This window comes from Alosa pseudoharengus, unplaced genomic scaffold (genome assembly GCF_046254945.1).
Source record: "Alosa pseudoharengus isolate Yale_2024_CS ecotype anadromous, Long Island Sound unplaced genomic scaffold, YU_APseudo_1.1 YU_APseudo_1.1_scf_19, whole genome shotgun sequence".
NCBI lineage: Eukaryota > Metazoa > Chordata > Actinopteri > Clupeiformes > Clupeidae > Alosa > Alosa pseudoharengus.
The window spans coordinates 5,861,680-5,878,711 of record NW_027468657.1 but is presented as its reverse complement, the minus strand read 5'-3'; the positions used below and the strand labels follow the sequence as shown (position 1 = coordinate 5,878,711).

The 17,032-nt window shown below is 40.5% G+C and overlaps 1 protein-coding gene across 7 annotated transcripts in view; it reads right to left on the bottom strand.

Moving 5' to 3' along the window:
* Positions 1-3,170: 3,170 nt before the first annotated feature.
* Positions 3,171-17,032, bottom strand: part of LOC143132182 (NXPE family member 3-like) — a 104,424-nt gene continuing 90,562 nt past the window's right edge. For 3 of the 7 annotated variants that reach the window (XM_076291534.1, XM_076291539.1, XM_076291537.1), the window contains 4 exons: positions 14,207-14,277; positions 13,842-14,048; positions 5,910-6,247; positions 3,171-3,788 (listed from right to left, as the gene is read on the bottom strand). In XM_076291534.1, coding sequence (XP_076147649.1) covers positions 3,594-3,788; positions 5,910-6,247; positions 13,842-14,048; positions 14,207-14,277 — 811 coding nt within the window. In that variant the 3' untranslated portion in view covers positions 3,171-3,593. The remainder of the gene's footprint in view (positions 3,789-5,909; positions 6,248-13,841; positions 14,049-14,206; positions 14,278-17,032) is intronic. The other 4 variants (XM_076291538.1, XM_076291540.1, XM_076291541.1 and 1 more) reach the window with 2 other exon arrangements.

Sequence of the window (17,032 nt, the reverse complement as noted above, 5' to 3'; positions counted from 1 at the left end):
ATGCATGGGTAAAAAGGGTGTATGTCCAAGGCTTGGCCCTTAAGAGTCTCACTGTGGCTATCTTTCAGGAACTCCTCCACAGCTTCTTTACTGCTGTTCAGTCTCCCAGATCTTGCTACACCCAACAGGGTTCTGGTAAACCTGAAAGGGTCCTTGATGAACTGAGCAAGCTTGACCTCCTTCTCCTTTCTCAGCCTTAGATACCTTTCGGCCCTTCTCAGTCTGGACAATTGCCTTAAAAGTCAAGTGGTCAGATCTTCTTCTCTTCAGAGCTAGCCTGTTTGTACTGCTTGTTGAGGGTCTTGAGTTCCCTTCTCAACTGCACAATCTCTTTCGTCCTCCTGTTGGGCCGTTTTCCGGGGGGCTCCACTGCTGCCTTTCTTCTCCACGATGCCAAAGCGTTATCTGGCCATGGTGAAGACAATTGCTGCCATGCTGTCAATTTTGCTCTTGGCTGATCCTGTATCTTAAAGGATAATTCCGGTGTGATTTTGACCTAAAGTGTCTTGAAACATGATCAGGCCCGGGGTGGGTAATCGGGAGAATCGGGAGAATTCCCGGTGGGCCGCTTCACTTTTGGGCCGGTCGAGGAAAAAAATATTGACATTTGTCACGTTAGTCTAACTTCTCTTAAAGTAGGCTACACGTTCCGCATTCTGTGCATGGCAGCGTTGCCTCTGCATGGGTTGTAGCCTACCATGTGAGGGAGTTCTCCCCTCCCAAAAAGAGTTGGTTGGGTCCATATAGCCTGTCTTTTCCAAAAAAGTTTTCTCAGATACGGATAGCCGGGCCGGCCCTGCAGTAGCCATAAGCGTCAGGAAGGATGGATGGTAGAAAGAGGCCAGGAGGGACTGAAACGGCCAGGTAGATGCTGCTAAATGTGCCAAGCTTCTAGATTAGGCCTACAGACAGGAAACTGGTAAAGAGAGATAGCCTAGGCAATGATTATTAGCAGTCATTGGGCTAATATTGGACGTTTGTAACGTTGTCAAGCTATTTGCAAGCAACATATTACATTTCCTAAAATATTAGCCTTTTGTATCCGATTCATAGACTTTGCAGTATGCAAATATTAATAACAAAACTGAAGTTTGATCTGTGTAGGCCTATGCGGTAAAAATTGTAGCCTCTGAGCAGCAGATCAACCAGTCGACCACTGAAAATGATGAGCCCGAAATTAGTGATGAGGAGGCCATGACTACAGGGACAAGTAGAGAGGATAAATTAAAGTTATTTAATGTAAGAAAGAGCAAAATATGTATGCTACATGATGAACCTATATGCCTTGTTTGCTTAGAAGAGGGTGTAGTAAAGGAGTAGGCTAAATCACCAAACAACAATATAGCCTACCCATGCAAAAAACATGTAGCCTAAACATTAGTTCAATATGCCTCTTTGTGGAAGCGTGGGATAGGCTACATTTCAAAGGCTTTCTTTCTTTGTCTTTCTTTCTTTCTGTTTTTGTTAACTTGTGGAATAGTGGAATATTTTTTGTTAACTTCTCAGTTGAAGTGAATTATTATATAACCTTTACACATTTGTTGAACCATGGTACTAATAAAAACTACAGGATAGTAAGAGCTGAAATGTTGCTTCATTTATCCAATTTCCACCACTATGGAAAACGTGGGCCGGTCTTGGGCCTGAAACTCCCGGGCTGAAAAGTGGCCCCACTCCGGCCCTGAACATGATACCGAGTGTGAACGTATGTCTCATAGCTCACCTCAGCTTGTCCCCTGCACTCAGAAATCTGGCGCTAGTTAGCCAATGCTACCAACAGGGTTTTGTTGTGGTGCCTCGGGCATCGGCCTAGCCTTGCAAATAAATCACTGTTTTACACCATTTACGAGGCTCAAAGTAGCTCCATACTTCATTGGTAGACTTCCGAGGGCCTTGACATTTAAAACGAGACATGGAGAACTTTGAAAAAGCACTGGTAGATTATTTACAAGACGATTTATACAGACAGTACCTTAAGGAATTTTACCGTTCGACGCCATCTTGAATTTAGTCACGATAAGTAGAGCGACGAGTACGAACAAACAGGTATGATAAGGGGTCAGATTCCAAAACTAATTCCGTGGAAATGCATGGATTCCAGTCCATGCATTTCCACGGAATTAGTTTTGGAATCTGATTTGGTTTTTCACATCAAGTGCAAAACATGTATAGGCTGTAGTGTGATTTTACTGCTGTGATTAAAAGCTTTCTGGTAGGCCTACTCCACAGCTGAATGTAAAAGTTTAAGTATGGTACCATAAGTGTTGTGTATATCATAATTATATATACACATTCAACCTTAATACCACATTCGGTAATGAAGACCAGACGAAGGGTTTAACGTAAGCTTTCTTTTACTAACCGCAATCAGTCACACAGCTACATTCTCAATGTGCATGTCTCAATCACATCAACGCCACCAATGTGCAGCAAGAACAACAAGAACATAAACACACACAGTGCATGAAACCACATACACAACAATAAGACTGTCTGAAAATAGTTTCACACACCAAAAAGATCCACATATTCTATATTGGAAAAACGTTGCACCCCCACCCCATCCACCATGTTGGCTACAGCCCCAACACCATGCAGCAGTCATATCATGTACCAGTACATCATTTACATATAGTAATTTGGTCCAAGGTGAAAGTAATTGTGGTGAATAATTACTTAATATTAATCTTAGACTGGCGAACTTCAGGAAAAACTCAGGAATCAGGTTTATTCTGTTACAAGCAGAGAGAGTACAAAAAAGGTCTATGTAGGCCTAGCCCAGGCCAGGCCTAGGTTGGCCTGAAGCCAACTACTCTCTTCCGCTCTACATCCTTAGTCCAAGTCTAGAAAATCTGATCTCACAAACATTGCAGTTTAGTTACTTTTAAATGGTTTAAACAAAGAACAAAGTGGCGCCAAGAACAAGCCCACTTGATTGGTTCTACAGTTGGTATCAGACACACCTACTCACACCCACTTCACACCTATGAATTCTTGTCAGAATAGCATGAGGAGAGATATCTTATATATCAGAAATATCACTTATAGAATGTTCCAAACATTCTCACAATCACATCATTACAATCCTTGTAATGAGACTATCAAAATGATACCAGACATGAATACATTTACATTTCATGATACATGGATACATTATATCAAGGAAGCATCCTTTGTCTTGTGTAAGTGATAGGCCTTAAACCAGCACATTAGCATTCCATTGGGGGAGGGGATAGTGTCTTTGTTTAAAACCAAGATGGGTTACATGGCTAACTAAAAGTAGTCTTGAAGTTAAATTATTATCCATTTTAACCATACATTTTATTGCTATCAAAGGTAACGTACAAGTCAGATACAGCACAAGCAAGTAGCTAATCAAGAAGAAAACAATTAATGTTTTATGCAAAAAAGGACACTAAGGCATCTGACACAGATCAAACCATGTTCTGCCCACCCCACTTCTGTTCGATTACATTAGAGCGTAGCCATCAACCCTCACATATTTTTTGCTTTTTTCCCTGCTGTCTTCCCGTTTCAATATTTTCCCGTAAATATCCCATATTTCAACATTCTCATAACATGGGCCTGCCTCCTTAATTGGGGCAGATAAAGGAGAGCAGAATGTCAATTTCGTTTTGGACGATCACTTGGGCAGGATGGAGATCGTCTGCATTATAGTGACAAGCAGTCATCTGCCACACATCCAGGATATAAACTCCCACATCACGGAATACTTCGCGGAGGATTTGATCCAGCTGCATGGCTAACCAGTCACTGCGGTTTAAATCCTGCAAAGCAGACAAAGACACACACACACACACAGAGATACACACTTTAAGATGAGTAACCCAAAACACATACACACCTGTATATATCTGAACCAACTCCAGACAAACCACCACAGACACTTCAATTATCAACACACTGCTGGTAAACTACAGAACTACAAACTACCGATGCTGGGTTCATGCAGTTTTGCGCAAGTTTAAAATTTGTAATTTTTGTTCAATAAGTTCCACTTTTCATGTCCTGAATATAACATGCGTATGATAAGGCTTTGACGTTGTCCAATATGGTCAATCGATTGTCTCAATTGTGTTTCATGTGACACACCGAAGCTACATTCATGCATTGTTTTGCTCCAGTTGAAATCTGCGTAATTTCTCAGCTGAGATCAAATGCCTTCATTAAATTCCACTTTTATGCCATAAATATAGCATGCCTATGATTATTGTTTGTATGGCCACCCATTTGAACATTTCTGGATACGCTACTGCTACTGAGAACAGAATCTCTTAATCTCACGTCTTGACACTTGCAGTCAGATGGGCTAACGTAGCCTACTACTCCCCACGGGGGAGGGGTAACTTTTGATACATTTTAAAAAATAAATTGTTATCAGCCAATAGGGAAACTGCCAGAAACAACAAGCAACAACGCCTCAAGCTGGTAAGTGAGACACATCAATGGGCAACTTTTTGAATTCTCACTGTGTTTGTGGCATTACAGGGAAGCCAAATCTAATCAAGTGACTGCAGACCTTTTATATGCTACCTCAAAAAGTTAAGTTAAGTTGAGTTGGTTTAAATAAACATTTCACAAACCTCTGCACTCAGAACAAGCAAAAAACGTTGGGTGGAGGTTACAGTGCAACCACAGGAGAATGTTTCAGTTGGTTGGTTCCCTTAACGTTTAGGGAATGTTAGGCTTCTGCATAACCCAGAGAAAACATTCCCTAAACATTAGAATTTGGTTTGGTTCGAACTAACTAACTTTTAGAGAACCATATGCTAACGCAGTTGTGTAGTCTAGTTTGCTGTAGTGGGTATACTGAGATGTAGTCTAGTTAGCTGTAGTGGGTACACTGTGATCAACCCCAAATGTTAATACCTATCCTTGCCTATTTTCAGTGGGTATACTGAGATGGTGATGCTTTTGAAGTGGGTATACTGGGTAATGTTAGAATCGAGTAGCATCGATAAGAAATAGCCTGAACCGAAAAGCCAAACCTAAAGATAAGGATATATTTATATTTCATCAAAAAAACCTTTTGGAATCGAAATGAGGAATCGATAGGAATTGAAATTGATAAGCAGAACTGGAACCAGAATCGAAATCAATAAAATTGAAAACAATACCCAACCCTACACGTAACATGCCTAATCTGTAGATTGTACAAGATCGGAAATATTTCTGCTCCACTTAAAAGAAGATGAAATGGACGGAAAACAGGCATTGTTATTGCAGTATATTTATGTATAGAGTTATATTTTTAACGCCTTTGTTTCCTCATTCCTCAATATTGTATTTATATTAGGGCTGTCAATCGAATCGAAAAATGTAATCTAATTAATTACATACTCTGTGATTAATTAATCTAAATGAAACGCATGCATCCATTTTTGCTATGAACATATCTTAAAACCAAGTTTGGCAGATGAGTGAATCAATGAACAGCCAAACCAACATTATAGACTTTAAAGTTCAATGTGTCTTTCTTTTATTATAATTTTCTAAAAAGGAAGAAGCTACCATTTGGAAGACTGCAACCTCACATCTGATTTTGGATGAGGAGACCATCATGGATTGAAGTCAATTGTGAGCAGACCAGCATTACTAACTAGTGAATCACTATGATTGTGTTAATACTTGATAGGTTTTCAAATGTCAGCTGTTCCCCCTCAAAAAAATTAAAGATGATCAGTGTTTGTTTTATGATGACTTAAATGTTGTCCTTCATGTTGTTTTATAGCATTAAACAGAATTGCATGTGTACAAGGATGCACATACTCTCATATAAACTCAGATAAGGAGCACACATAAACAAACACACAGACACAGAAGGAAACTATCCATGCAAGTCTGCATTCCAGTTAATGTGGTGAGAGGAAAGAGTTTGAAATGTTCACCTTGTACCCTGTGTTGGCTGTCTTGATGATGACCTTGGTCTGTGGTGCACGTTTCAACAGTGCCACTACTGCACGACGGATCTGGTACACCCGGTGAGCGTAGAAGGAGACTGGGAATTGGGTGAAGTGAGCCAACACATTCAAGACAATAACAGTGTGTGGCCCACCAGCCAGGTCATCAATCTGGTTACTGATGTAGTGCATTGCCGCAATCGGGCCGTCAGGGCAGCATCGGGGGGCACCATGCGAGCGGTGGTGCAGGAGGATGTTGTTCTCTACGTCCACTGCCATAAAGGGCCCCACTTGGCGATCAGAGTAGAGGTTCATACGTTTTAGAGCTGTGTGGGAACAAAAGCGTGTTAAGCATGCTTTGACGTGATGGACAAAATACTAGCAATACGCTTGAGTTCTATGAGATGAAAGAACAGTGTAATAACCATTTAGCATGATGGACAAACAACAGTGACATAAACCAACAGTGTGAGGACCATGCGTTTGTTGGACATTGATTGTAGTAGCAGTGAACAAGTTGATTGAGAAAACATTTACCATGCCTTTCAAGATTTAAGTTATAAGATTTCAAGATTTTTTGTAATGTGTATGTGTGTTTGCCTATATTTGTATGTGGGAATACTTTATTTGTATGGTGTAGCCTATGTGTGTTAGCCTTTTCACACATGACCGGAATGGAGTCGAGTTTTCATAAAAGACAAGTTTGCTTGGGTGGAATATCTTCTCACTTACAGTAACAGTAAATACAATGGGTGGTTTACAGGAAAAGTTTGGTCTAAGAATAACTTAGGGTCTATTTTTAGATGATAACAACTGTAAACTGTCGTTGGGGATGTTAATTACGTTAATCGGACTATGTAAGTGTACAGCAAGGGTATAAAAAATGACTGTTTTGCAGTCAGTGCATTTATTATTCTGGTCACCACCATATTGTGAGAAAAGAGTCCTTACAAGTTGATTACCAAACTCGAGTCTCCTCCTTTTGCATCCATTGACGGTAGCTTGTGCTGCATTCAATAATCAACTTGTACGGACTTCTATAGCAAGAGCCTTACAAAATTAAAAAATACTTCAGTTTGTCTGCAGGGACCCTCTCCATAGTATCACAGAAGTGTAATGACATTTTGAGCCTTGTCTATGACTATTTCCTTTGATGTAGCGAATATACCATACAGTATATTGCTATAAGGGTAGTTTCACAATCAGGGTATGTGCTTTGTTTCATGAGGCCTTTAAATTAAAGGTTGTATAAATGATAGTAGGGATACGTCACTTATGTTGATGTTCAAACAAAACAGAGAGCTAGTTCGCTACTCCCTCCCCCTTCCCTTCCGTGCAATTAAAACTCTCCTAAATGCACATCTCGTCGGTTATTGGTTGAAACACTTTATTTTGCTTTTGAGTGGGTTGCCAACCCTTGATGGTAGCAATTGTTTTTGTGTACATATCTCGGAGCCTAGGGTGCCTACAGAGATGAGTTTTTTTGACGGCCTGTTTATGGGGCAGACAGCTAGCAGATCGTTAGAAAGGATTCAATGAATGTGATCTTTTATGTTTGGGCCTTTTTTGGGTCTGAAATCGCTGATACAACCTTTGTTATTGTTGTTTTATTTAATGTACAGTAATTAAAGGATGAAAGAAATGTTTCATGGCAAGTCAGTCTAGCATGGGTAGCATGCCAGTCTTTCTAGCATGGGTTTCCTCCGTAAAAGAGACCAGCATGTAACTTCATAGCATGCTGTTAAAATCCTTAAATTCACAGACGTGTCTTGACTTTATGTTTCAGGCACTTTTAACAGACGCCAGTCTTTGATAAGACGTGAAATATTCACTGAAATTGTGTTTCTTTCTACAGTATTACACCTGCCAGGGAATCTGTGTTATGTGGCTAAGTTGCTGCCTAGCATTTAACACGTTTAAATGATCTTTTATGTTTGGGCCTTTTTTGGGTCTGAAATCGCTGATACAACCTTTGAACCTGCTTAAAAGATCATCATTTTTTTGTTATTGTTGTTTTATTTAATGTACAGTAATTAAAGCATAAAAGAAATATTTCATGGCAAGTTGGCAACTAGTCACTGACAATTCTTGGATTTTTTCTATATTTTTAATGGCATATTTATGGAAAAAGTGTCTTTTTATAGCATATTTATGGAAAAAGTTTACAAAAAACGGTTAACTTTAGTGGTTACGTTTCACAAATATATCAGTTATTACAATGTTCAAATTATATGTGCATTGACATACATTAACACTTTGAATGCCTCGCTGTTTTCGGAAGCTTTTGCCCAGAGTGCCAGCAATCTAGATGATTGTTGACAATTTTTGTAGAGCCACAGCGTATTCCATTTTATAGCTATGGACACATAGTATGGCTCATTTGAAAGGTTGACTTTAAGCTCTCAGTCGGTACAAACCGTTTATTTCTACATGTATTTCTACATGCCTCTGTTCCTGAGAAAACCCAAGCTAAACAGTGGCTCGTTTTCATCAAAATCCCTGTTTTTTTTCTAGAAATGGAGATATAGCGTGTGTTGGCTGTAAAGTTTCCGGGAAGTGACCTAGCGAGACCTGGCGAGACTGCCACATAGTGATAAAACCCACGAAAATAAATGGCCTGGTTTTGACCTGACGTGCATGCGTCACTGATTCGACCCAAAGCGGCAACACTCAAAAGCCGAGTTATGATAAAATATCCAGATAAAATGTCCAGATCGTACGTTTTCATGAGTTTTTGATCGTCATCTATTTCAGTTCTATTCATCATAGACCCTGTTCACACCACTCTTAATGCTCAATTCAGATTTTTTGCTCAGATCTGATTTTTTTGTTTAGCTGTTCACATTACCTTTTAAAATGTGGCCTACATCAGATTTTCAGTGTGAACTGTTTGTGGTTCCGAACTGACCCACATGCGCAAAAGAACAACAATGACATCATGCTACCTCCCGCCGAGTAGCCTACCGAAGGTGGCTTTCTTCTAATCTATTTAAATAATTTTTCCAAGACGTTCGTATATTTTATTTACACAGTAGGAATCACATACTAGGCTACGACATATACAGTATTCATACCAGCATGATCAAATTTGTGAATACAACATTTTATTTTAGGATGGGTTTCCTCCGTAAAAGAGACCAGCATGTAACTTCATAGCATGCGGTTAAAATCCTTAAATTCACGGACGTGTCTTGGCTTTATGTTTGAGGCACTTTTAACAGACGCCAGTCTTTGATAAGATGTGAAATATTCACTGGAATTGTGTTTCTTTCTACAGTATTACACCTGCCAGGGAATCCGTGTTATGTGGCTAAGTTGCTGCCTAGCATTTAACAAGTTTAAATGGCTATAGCCTACATTTAAAACAATTTATTAGCTAGAAACGATCCCATAAAGTTTGTTAGATCCAGTGACACTGCCGTCATAGAAACGGAACGTCACACTACGGTACTCGTGACAAATGTCATGTAGATTGACGTAAAAGTCGCATCAAATCCGCCTTTGGTTGTTCACACTGCGGCTGCATTGAAAAAAATCAGACCTGGGTCTGATTCAGGACCACATATGGAAGTGGTCTAAATCTGATTTGAAAAAATTCAGATTTGAATGTTCACACTCAAATGAAGTAGTCTGACCTGGTCACTTGACCCCAAAAAAAGATTTGGGCCACTTTTGCCTGCAGTCTGAACAGGGTCATAAAGTTCCCAAAATCACACATAAGGTGTGTTAGGGTTTTTTTGGTAATTCAAAAAAAAAGCTAAAAACGCAATATTGCGTTTTTTGGCACTCAAAGTGTTAACCAGCCATGGGGGAATATTTTTATGAAGGACCAAGATGGCCATCATCATGTGCTTCACTGTGTGTGTCATTTGTTTTACAGTCTCTTCCGTTGTGGTGTGCAGTGGTATTTTCCTGTTGTTTTGGCCTCCCCCACGGGTGTAGTGAACCTTCGTCCTTACAGGCCTGGTGCCTGTACTACGAAGGGAGCTTAACCTACCCAGAAGTAACCCAGGGTTACTTTGTTAAACCTGGGTTGACAAAACCTGGTTATCTTAAGTGGTGTTAATCGGTACTACAACGCTGATTATGAAGTTGATTTGTTGAGCCGGGGTTAACCTAATTGGAGTTTGTGCGCGTTGACATAAAAGTGGCGGGTTGCAGCGCAAGTCACCACTTTCAGTGATGACACGATCACCTTATTTTACGGATGAGGAATGCACAATTATTATGACAAGTTATGGGGAATTAAAACCCACTCTATGACAAAAATAAAATACGTCGGCAGTGAACAAAGCAAGGCAAGGCTGTTGGCAACGTATTGCAGATCGGGTAGCCTAAATGCCTAAAAGTAGGCCTAAAGTTTTATTTCCACATGTTCTTCAAATATGTGTTACGGAGGATTAATAGCTTGCGGAATGTATGAAATGAGTTTAAATAATTAAATTGCCTATTTTGAGATCATAGAAATGCCTACAGATGCAACACAATTTAGAAGTGGGCATATAGATTACAGTAATAGGATAATTGAATGTTTAAGTAGCCCCCATTGACTGATTTAGTGTATGCCTAATCCTGTGAACATTTCAGATGCAACACCATTGCCAAACGCACATGGCAGCAGGTGAAAATGAAACACAAACACATTATTCAGAATAGTAGGTTTATATAGTTATAGCATTATAAAGCATTTATTATACTTCACTTGGCCTCTGTTTTACAGCTAACAAGAAAAATGTGTCTTTGAACACTAGCCTACTAATGAGTGTTTTACAGTAGCAGAGGAGTCGGCCATCGCAAATAATAGTGGAAGGCCGATTGTGGAAGGGGTTGAGGGAGGCATTCGGTCGGATTCTGGTGCTGTGGAAATGTGTAGCCTTTATGTGCAGGGTACAGTAATATGACATTCAATTCAACAAGTTTGTTAAAATTGTGATTTTCATTTATTAGGCCTACTGTAGGCTAGGCTATGTCCGATTTATTTTAGGCTATTCTTGCTCAGATGTTCAGCATACTGTAGGCTAGGCCTATGTCTGATTTATTTTCGGACATACAGTATTCTTGCTCAGATGTCCAGCATCACCGATTAGATGGAATACATGAATGTCCACGTAAGGGTATTGCTATGACGGGTGACATTAGAGACTTCTGCCTAGATCATCTGACAAAGATAACGAATTCCTTCGGCTGACAATCTATATGTTCATAGAGTATATCGTACGGGTATATATATATATATATATGTATATATATATGGCGGTCTCTAAAACCCCTAGCCCTGCGAAGAGAGCCCCTCATGATTTGCGCTCCAATGTCGTATGGATCATCCAGGTACGCCGACATTGTCTCGAATTGTTAGTGGAGGGGTGGTACTTATAAAGGGTGTGGTTAACGGAAACCTCAGGTTAACCAAGAACATAACCTGGTCGGAGCAGGTTTGAGATGCAGGGTAAATTGCCATGGCAGCATACCTAGGTTAAAACATATCCACCTTTCGTAGTACGAGTTAATCGGGAAGTTATGCCACACGTGATCAAGTTACTCTCGAAGTTACCCAGATAAGCCAGTAACCCCGCTTCGTAGTACAGGCCCCTGGTCGGTGGGGCAGTACCAGGTGCAGTGGTCCTTCGTCCTTACAGGCCTGGTCGGTGGGGCAGTACCAGGTGCAGTGGAAACAGGTATCAGAGACTCTCTCTTTTTATTCAAAATTCAATAAATATTTGCCTTTCAACTCCATCCCTGTGCCGCTGAATCTTATCGGGTGGGTGTGGTTCGCTCCACTGGGTAGCAGGTGGAAGAGGTGGCAGCCTCTACCTAACCTACCCCCAAGTGGCATACAATTTGTTGAGGTTTTATACTTGTTTACTGGTGTGTGAGTGTAAATGTTCTGAACATCTTCACACTAGTTGGAGAAAAGTAAACAAATTCCATGGAGGGACATCTTAATTAAACTTGTTCTTAATCATCTAATTTGTATAGTGTTTTGTTCACTTTTCTAAATGTTACCAAGAACTGTTAGCCAAAATGAAAAACGAGTAATGGAAACACGTCAATTTAGAATTAAACTCACAAATATCACACAAAAGTTTATATGGTGGCATGAGGTGGTTTTTCAGATATGCCAATATAGCATTGTTGCACAAAAGTGAAAAAAATGTCTCATTTATCTGAGTCACATACACATGCAAAATAGTGGCGCTTTTCATGTGATCTGATGAAGAGACAGCATTATTGATATAGTTGGTTCAAGGTGAAAGCATCGGTGCAAGTCTACACCAAACAAAACCAAATACAAGCATTTATAATGATAATTGCACGTGCACAATGCCCTCCCAGAATTGTCATACATTGTCGCTGCCAAGAATAAAGGGTTTACGTTCAACATTTTTTCCTTCCTTCCAAAGGTGTAGGTTTGCATATGGAACATAGGGACATGTCCATAACAGTATTTGACAAAATTGTCCCTACCAATATTCTAGCAAACTATTGTTTGTGTTATTGTTGTTGTGAAGTCATTTATTCTGACGTGTCCCTTATAAGGTGCACGTCTCCAAGACATCCCGTTTAGATATGCTATCATTTGATTGGCTGAAACCCAAGGGGATATATCTGATGCTTATGTGAAATTGTTAACCATATATAACCATATATGGCTCCTTGTCACATTAGTGGCAGACACAAAGGAGGCAAGCAGGTGTGCCTACAACGGTAAGTTATGAGGGATGTCTGCCAGTACCCCAGGAAAGGATAAAACTTCAGACTGGTATTCCCTTTGGCCTTCAGTTTGCACATTTTTGCAACCTTTTTTGAGCTTTGCAGATAAGCTATGTCACCAAAAAAGAAAATATATCCCAAGCTTTTTCAGCACACAGATCATAAGTTACCAAAAAAACAATACTAGCAACTAGCAAGGCAGTGCTAAATATAAAAATGTGAGAATAGCCTATTAATTTGGTTTAGCCTAGAAATCTAGACGCACCCTAGCGGTGGCAAATTAATTTGCTCAGCTTGTACGTCTAGTATCAAACCATAAGGATTTCTATTGGCTGACGCCGTGGACGTCATCCAATCACAGCGCTCTATTTTGTTAGAGAGTCTTAAGGCGGGCTTAACAGGATAACGACAGTCCTGCGACGGTGAACAAGGAAGGTGGCTATGGCGAACGAAGAGCGGTTGTTTGAATCGGCGTTGGCGTCAACTTTGGAGGAGTTGGACTTGTGCTTTTCTTTGAAAGTTGAGCAACACAATGCACTTAAGTCATTCCTTTCGAAGAAGGATGTATTTGCCGTTTTGCCGACCGGATACGGATATGGTCGTAGCGCTGGCCAATTGCATGCCTAGGCAGTTTGAAAGACAATTCTCTGCCCGCCCCTTGGATTAAGCAAGGTGAATGGTTCGATTCCAGACTATACATTTCAATGATATAGGATGGCCCGGCAGGCTAAATTTGGTTGGCAAAAAGTAAAAACTAAAGTGCTAAATAATAATGCACGGATATAGTAATGCATATCAGTATGTACATTAAGGGGGATTGTGCCTGTGCCCTTGCTCCCTTCACATTCTGGGGTTGCAATATTTTAGGACATCTATTTAAACACAAATCTAACACTAATTTGATGAAACCCTATGATGCAAATGTAGGTGTAAAATAGTTATACTTTGCATTATCTGATCCAACACTTCACAGAAACATCAACACCTCCACTCTCTTGCTTTAATACCCCTCGTTGTTCACAAATACACTCACTTGGTTAACACCCAAGCTTAGTAGCACCAAGGGGCTGGTAGTGTCAGGTGCAGGTGATGCCCTGGGAAAATAATTCTGACATTGTGTTCACACATACAGCCCACACCTTTGATGTCTACGAACATGTCAGAGATCAGTGCCTGTGTGAATGCAGTTTGTGTGCTTGTTTGACTTACTAGGCACAGCCCCACAGAGGAACTCAAACCACTGTCTCAAGGTCGAGTCTCCCATTGTGTAGATTTGCTTGTCCTTCAGACACTGAGTTCTGTCATTCACATCCCCAAAATGACGGGCGGCACACACAAATGACGTCCAAATATTATTCATGTAGAATCCTGCTGGTGTTGGTGTTGGCATTCCAGGTTTACATGACTTGATTGTTCCTAAAGGTGAGACAGTATGAGGAAGAATAATGATCTGGGTCATCTGCAGGTAGTCCAGACAATGAAGTAAGTTTTTAACTAAAGTAATTTGTTAACCACCCTGGCAGACACATATTTTGTATTGATGCAGACAGATCCAAAGAAAAAAAAAAACATACCAATAGTTGAATTAGAGACAATGACTCTAATTTGCCGTGAATCACCCTTCAGCCAGTGGTCTACATGTTGTCTGAGGAAACAAAGCACATGGTATCTGAGAAACTTTGTAAGAATGCCAAAACTGTAGCATCTTGAGGTAACCAAGTCTAGAAAAAAGTTTGGCTGTCAAATGATTAAAGAAATAACTACTGGTGCATCTTAAAAAAGCCCTACTCAAACTGAGAGATTAAAGGCCCCCTAAAGACTTTTTTCCCTCTACTTCATACCGTTGCCCTCAGGAATCGTAAAGTTTTTCTTAAGCCCTAAATCCAATGTATGTTTCTTTAAATAATTGCAATCAATTAGAATAGTCAAAAAGTATCAAAGAACAGTCCAATAAGGTGTGGGAGTCACTATCCAGCATAATTCAAGGGCATGACTTCCTTTTTCTGCAACAGGGTCCCAGGAGCACATGGTATGAGAAGAAGGTAAGATTATTATAGTGGATGGAATCCACTATCTTGAAATCTCCTGACTTCTTCTTATAACCTTCTCTTTTTACCTTTTCAAGAGTGAATGCGACTCTAACCGCTTAACGCACAGACATGTGGAAATAACCATTCTGAAGGTCTGGAGTGGGGCAAGAGAGTTATTATTTTAGATTTTTTTTTAGAAATAGGGGATTAAAAATGTTAAAAAGCTCATTTTTCCCCTATAGACTTGAATGGCTGTGATGTCATAATGGCCTAAAGCCAGCTGCGCTCGTTAAGATCCCAGAGTAGGTCCCGGGCTAATCAGAACACTGGCACAGGTGTCACCTGTGAATCCAACTGTCTCAGCTTCTAATGCATACAATCTGGCCAGGGGGTCAAGAGCGTGCAGATTAGCTTCGGCATGTTAGCATACGCCATTTTCAAATATGGCGCTGCATGGAGCATTTGGAACCAGCTCCATGCACGAAAATCCGTGTTGGGCACGAGCTCTCATGCGCGTAGGCTACATGTTGGTGGGCGGGTACCTATCCGGCGGCTACAGCCAAACGTTATTCAGTGCGTATTTCTTGAGGATCCTATGAGAAGACGTGCATATTATGGTTGTTTATCCATCATATGACAAATAAACAAATAAATTAAATTGTATTGATCTTGTTTCGTTGTTGTTTGTCCCGAACAAACATAGCCTAAACATGATTAAAGACAATAAATTACACAACAGCGGCATAAAGACCTTGTCTCGTTACACCATGGGTCTCCAACACGTTGCTCTCAACCTATTGCCGCCCCCTTTGGAGCTTGCCAGAGGCTGAAGCACTAGGCTACTACATTTAAACACAATTATTGCCGCGAGGCATTCCAGCCTACGAATTTAATAAAAAGTAAACCATGCATAATTTAAAAAAAAGCTCAATTTAGGCTACTTCGCTATGCAATAAGGTTTCCATTAGATCACAGCGCACGTTCAATGAATGAAGGAAAGGCCTTGTCTCGCAACAAACAGCTGGAAATTCCAACACTTTTTCCACTACACAAAACTTTACAGTGATCATCAAATACCCTCTAGATTTAAATGCCCATCAGTCTCAACATTTAACTATATAATAAAAGTCAAAAAGTAAATTAAATCCCATACCAAAACCGAAAATCGTCTGCGTTTGATAGTCTGGTATGCCGCTCCAAACAAAACGCATGTCTCACAATAACGTACAATGTAAGAAATAAAGGTCTGCCTCGAATAAGTCTACCTCAAATAAATACCTGTGCTTTGCAGCCTAAGTAAATAGCAGACCCTGGACATAATTTAGGATTTACGGAAAGTATGCAATCATACGATGTTGGACGCCTGGCGATGCTCTGGCCGTCTACTGTGCCTCTGACACCGCTGCCTCATTTGGATGGTAACTCCACAGGTGAGCGCGAAGATTGGATGTCGTGGATGCGTAAGTAAACTGTTTTTTGCTGAGTCCGCAGACAACATTCTCTTTAACCGTTACTTTACCATCTGCAGTGTACAACTCAAAGTAAAGACACCACATTTTAGATGAGTTGGGGACGTAATTGTCCGCTCAGGCTGACCGTTCTGTGCGTTATCTTCAATACTATGTTCAATATTATTTTCAAAACAGGGTGGCTATTGAGGGCTCTGGCTCCAGTCATTATTGTGGCTACTGGCTATTATTGGCTTGATTTGGTCATGGGCCAACGCTAAAATACGTTTAGAGCACCCGCTGAGATGGCAAACAATAAAATAAAAAACAAACTAATCATAGACTGTAACAATGCGCTACACTTGGCACTAAAAACCGAATAGTTTATTTATAGTTCGACTACGGATATTTCACGTCATGTTCGAATGCATATTTGCAGCAGGACAGCAGGCAGACCCACTGATCTATAATAGATCAGTGAGGCAGACCGCTCTTAGTTAGAGCCGCTGTGTTATCCAATGAAATTAAGTTGCGCTTCAGGCCGACTCCACTCGGACTCCATGCGCGTTCCCGATCAACTTTTTCTTCTTCTTGTTATGAGGCAAGGACTTTATGTGCATTATCGCCACCCTCTTACTGGAGGACGACTCTCTTTTTACAGAATATCCAATAAAAATCGACGTTGGTCCATGCGTCATTTCCAGCTTTGTAACTTGGCGCATGGTCAGAGCCGACTGGCGCTGGATCCGAACCCCAGTGTTCAAGATGGCGTTGACTATGAATTGGCCGGATTTACTAGCCTAGCCTCCGCTATTCATTTGTGTGGAGGGCGGGACTTAGTCACTCTCTCCAGTGCTCCCTAAAGCTACACATCCTGTTTAAGTGTTTCCCGTGTGTCAAAATAAAAGTCACAGCCATATCT